This window comes from Arachis ipaensis, chromosome B04 (genome assembly GCF_000816755.2).
Source record: "Arachis ipaensis cultivar K30076 chromosome B04, Araip1.1, whole genome shotgun sequence".
Lineage (NCBI taxonomy): Eukaryota > Viridiplantae > Streptophyta > Magnoliopsida > Fabales > Fabaceae > Arachis > Arachis ipaensis.
In genome coordinates this window covers 129,955,334-129,959,638 of record NC_029788.2, presented here as the reverse complement: position 1 = coordinate 129,959,638, position 4,305 = coordinate 129,955,334, and the positions used below count along the sequence as shown (strand labels likewise).

The 4,305-nt window shown below is 36.6% G+C and overlaps 2 protein-coding genes across 2 annotated transcripts in view; one reads left to right on the top strand and one right to left on the bottom strand.

The window, feature by feature from the left end:
* The window catches only part of LOC107635493 (kanadaptin), a 5,565-nt gene extending 3,203 nt beyond the window's left edge, over window positions 1-2,362 (top strand). Inside the window, exons 9-12 of the mRNA XM_016338978.2 lie at window positions 12-142; window positions 405-649; window positions 867-1,703; window positions 1,792-2,362. Coding sequence (XP_016194464.1) covers window positions 12-142; window positions 405-649; window positions 867-1,703; window positions 1,792-1,841 — 1,263 coding nt within the window. The 3' untranslated portion in view covers window positions 1,842-2,362. The remainder of the gene's footprint in view (window positions 1-11; window positions 143-404; window positions 650-866; window positions 1,704-1,791) is intronic.
* Window positions 2,130-4,305, bottom strand: part of LOC107635492 (DNA-directed RNA polymerase 2B, chloroplastic/mitochondrial) — a 15,206-nt gene continuing 13,030 nt past the window's right edge. The window contains exons 16-20 of the mRNA XM_016338976.2: window positions 4,093-4,140; window positions 3,702-3,816; window positions 3,511-3,614; window positions 3,085-3,133; window positions 2,130-3,020 (exon numbers count right to left, since the gene is read on the bottom strand). Of these exons, the coding sequence (XP_016194462.1) occupies window positions 2,830-3,020; window positions 3,085-3,133; window positions 3,511-3,614; window positions 3,702-3,816; window positions 4,093-4,140 (507 nt within the window). The 3' untranslated portion in view covers window positions 2,130-2,829. The remainder of the gene's footprint in view (window positions 3,021-3,084; window positions 3,134-3,510; window positions 3,615-3,701; window positions 3,817-4,092; window positions 4,141-4,305) is intronic.

The window sequence follows — 4,305 nt, the reverse complement described above, 5'->3', positions numbered from 1 at the left end:
TTTTTTGGCAGGTATTGGAAGAACTTGAAAACTTGGAAGAGACACTGAATGACAGTATACGAGAAAGCATAGGTGCTCGTACAGGAAAAATATCTCGTGGAAAGAAGAAAGGTGTTGTGGAAGATGAAGATGAATATCTCAGGTATGATATCACCAATAGAAGGAAATTCCCAGGAAAGTGAGATTTATTGAGGATTTCATTTTTGAAATTTTGACAGAGGATATACTCATAATCTGAACTGCTTAATGCTATTTACATGCTTTTATCTCCTTTTTGAGAAGCTGCTCTTTTAGACTGTGGAGCAAATCTGATATTTCATGTGCTATCTTGGTTTATGTATACCATATGTATAAAGTGATGCACTAAAACTAAAAGCACTATGGCTATTACTTGCATTGAATAGCGACGGTGACGATGAATTTTTTGACCGCACAAAGAAAACGTCTTCTCGCCAGAAGCCTGGTGACAACCAATCTATTGAGACTGCTGATACTCTTCTGGATAAAAAAGATGCCATTATCCAGGAGATGAATGAGAAGAAAGAGTTGCTTATAATTGAAAAGAATAAAATGTCATCAGAGTCTGCCAAACAAGATGAAGTTGATGATTCCCTTGATGCTTACATGTCTGGACTTTCATCCCAACTTGGTAAGAGTTATATTTGTTTGCTTTTTCTGGTTGCTTGCTTATATTTGCACATATTCATTGTATGCAATTGTGTGCTTTGATGTGTTTGGAAGTAATACTAGAAAATGAGTTGTCTCGTTCCTTCAAACTCTAACTTTATGTGCAATTACAAGTCTTAAATTGGACATTTCATTAGCACACGTTAGCTTATCCTTGCTGATTTCTTTGTTGCTGTCAGTTCAAGACAAAAGTGTGCAGCTTGAGAAGGAATTGTCAACTCTTCAGTCCGAGTTGGATAGGATTTGCTACTTATTGAAGATTGCTGACCCAACAGGCGAAGCTGTCAAGAAAAGGGAGTTGAAAGCACAAGAACCCAAATCAAACAAATCTCAGGAAGTTGCCTCTAACATAAAAAAGAAACCACAAGCAAAAACCCAGAAAATCAGTGAACCTTGTATTAAGGTCGATAACAAGAAACCACTTGTGGAAACCCAGAAAATCAGTGACACTTGTGCAAAGGCAGATAACTCCATACAAGAAGGGAAACCTGGAGATGCAACTATGGATTTGGACAAGTCAGAACCTGGAAGTGACAAAGTGGAGGGTGAGAATGTTGTATACACGGTTCCAAAGCCCCAGTGGCTTGGGGCTGTAGAGGACAGGGTTACAGATGATAACCAACAACCAATAGCCCCTTTGCATGATACGGACGAGTCCAACCAGTTCGTTGACTACAAGGACAGGAACAAAATTTTGGGTTCAGGTGATGATGCAAAGACTAGAGAATCTAATATTCAGTCTGCTGCTCCTGGTCTGATTTTAAGGAAAAGAAAACAAGTTGAGATGACGGGTGCAAATAGTAATGATGTCACTCGGCAATCGACTTCTGCTCCTGTGGGTGAAAAAATGGCTGAGGATGCTGTGGCTTTATTATTAAAGCACAAAAGGGGATTGTATGCAACTGATGATGTGGAAAACCAAGATGAGGAGAAGAGGAAGCCTAAAAGAGTGCTTGGGCCTGAGAAACCATCATTTTTGAACGATCAGACAGATGACACATGGGTTCCCCCTGAAGGTAAGCATAATTGGTTTCAATGTCCTTACTATATGATTGGATTGTCATTTTTTCAGAATGTTCATATTTTCCTGTATCGTGTGTGCAGGACAATCAGGTGATGGACGAACTTCTTTGAATGACAAATATGGCTACTGAGCAGATTTGTGCATAACGTTGCCGATTTCGAGAAATAATGGATATCGATGGAGGATTCGGAAGAACCTGGTAAGAGTCATTGAACCTGCAGAGTTGGTTGGACAACTCATTGACCTGCGTCCTTTTATCAACTGGAAGTGGAAGGATGACGATGAGGTTACTTGGTGTTTAAGTTACAACAGTAGTGTATTTAGTAGACATGGCAAGTTAAGATGCACTTTACCATTAGTACAGCCACAGGATATCAGAATGCTACTAACAAGTGACTTTCTTTCTTTTTTTTTTTTTAAGTATAGAATGGAGTCATTTGGAAAACAATTTTGTTGCTGCCACTGTAAAGGTTTATTTGAAGTAGGTGTGTGGTGTTAAGAGGATTAATGGAGGGCTCCATTGTGATAGGGAAATGACATTTCAATATTTCATCATGTTAAAGGTGGTTTACAAATGTAGATGCTTATGAAAAATCTTCATTGTTTTCCCATATCCATGAAGATGTTTATTTAAGGAAGGAAAGATTAGTATTTCATCTGGTCTCTGAAATTTCATGAGCTAAAAAGGGCTCATATATTCTTTTTCTATTTTTGGTGCATATAATGTCTACAATAAATTATCTTAAACATGTTATAAAATAATAAAAAAGAATGTTTCTTTTATATTTAGTTATTTACAAAAGAAAGCTGGTACAAAATACACATGTAAAACCTTATCTAAGGTACACATTCGCTATTCTCTTGATATCAAAGACGGTCTTGCAACTATCCCTGGCATAGTTTTCATGGAGACTTGTGAGCTGAACTTATTCGCAGATCTCTTCCCAAATTCTTGAAATCAATAACTACTACACTCACTAACTAGCAATGCCAAGCTTTATCCCTTGGCTATTTTTTTCTTTAAAGCATCATGGTTGTTGCAAAAGCTACGAAAGCTTCTATCTGGTGTTAAGGTATATACCCTCAAAAATTCCAGTGGAACGGGTGAATTTATATTATCATACCAGACAAGAGTCCTCCTCAAGACCCTGGATGCCTTCAAAGATATATAATGCCACTGAGGAACGGCCTGTATCGCGAGCACATTCGGAAGAACTGTTGTCTGCTACTATGCACATGCCGAAATAACTCAGAATGCAGTCAATAAGCCCTAAAGAAAGAGTCCATGCCCTACAGAGGGCTGCAGAAAGATCAGTTGAAGAAATATGGTGATTCTAAAACTTCCCTTAGGTCGAAGTCTCCCCGATCCGGTAATGGGGGGAACATTAATGTTGAGAAAGACCCCTGGAAGCTCTCCAGTAACTGCTCACAAATAAAAACAGGTTAACAGATCTAGTAGTAACCTAGAAACTACAAAGAGGCTATTTATACAAATATAAAATAAATTAACCATTAATATCAACCTTTGCATCTCGTCACATAAGTTTCCCCATCTACTAAAAACATAGAATGGTTTTTCCCGTCATTTTTTTTTTTGAGAAATTCAAACCAGATTTCAGGTTTCAGAAAACAAAGCACAAAACCAAAAGAAGTATCCACTATTTAATTACACAAGCAAGTATGAAAATACCAACGAAACTAAAGATAATAAAATCAATTTCCCCTCAAATATTCCCAAGAATACCAGAGATTAAAAATAATAGCATATCGTGTAAATGACGTTAACATCTAAACCATACATTTTCCAGTACTGGGGTCTCATAGAGTTCAACAAACTTCTCTCTGAGTATTCTGTTCATTCTATCCACATCACATGCATGCGTCCAATATGAGTCATGAACCCCTAAATGTATGAACAGAAATCATTCCTTGTAAGCATTTTAATCATTATAAATCAAATCTGAATGAAAAGAACCTAACTAGCAAAAACCTGCAAAATTCAAGCCTTCTTTTTTGCAGGCCACCGCAGTCATCATCATATGAGTACCATCAAGTGAGTGAACAAAATTTGGGGGGAATGCTGTCCTCTGCCTCTTTGTCATGACCTAGAACATTCATAGAACAAAACAATTTCATATTATTGTTAAAAATTTAAATCCTAAGCTGTTATTTAGGTCATTGAAGGAGTACAAATTTCTGAATAGTTTCAATGTTATTTAGCTTCCCTATGTTTTGAATCTTGGTGTTATTTTCATATCATAACTTCTTATAAATTATAATCAATAGGGATGCCTTGGGCAAAGGATAAAATAGTTAATAGATAAAATCTAATTGCCTCCGAAGTAAATGATCCAAATATCTATACATGATGTTAAGCTTACCTTATCTGTTTCTCGTTGCAATGTCAACATCTGAAGTGAAGTTTTGACCTGTAACCCATCACATAATAATAGCATTAACCTATATAAAACCATAAACTCAGAATTTGAGGGTATATTTGGCATGGAGGATTTTGTAAGGGATGACGAATTGAGGTTTAAAGTAAACAATATTTTGAAGTTCTTTTTTTAAAAATTGAAAGAATAAAACGATGG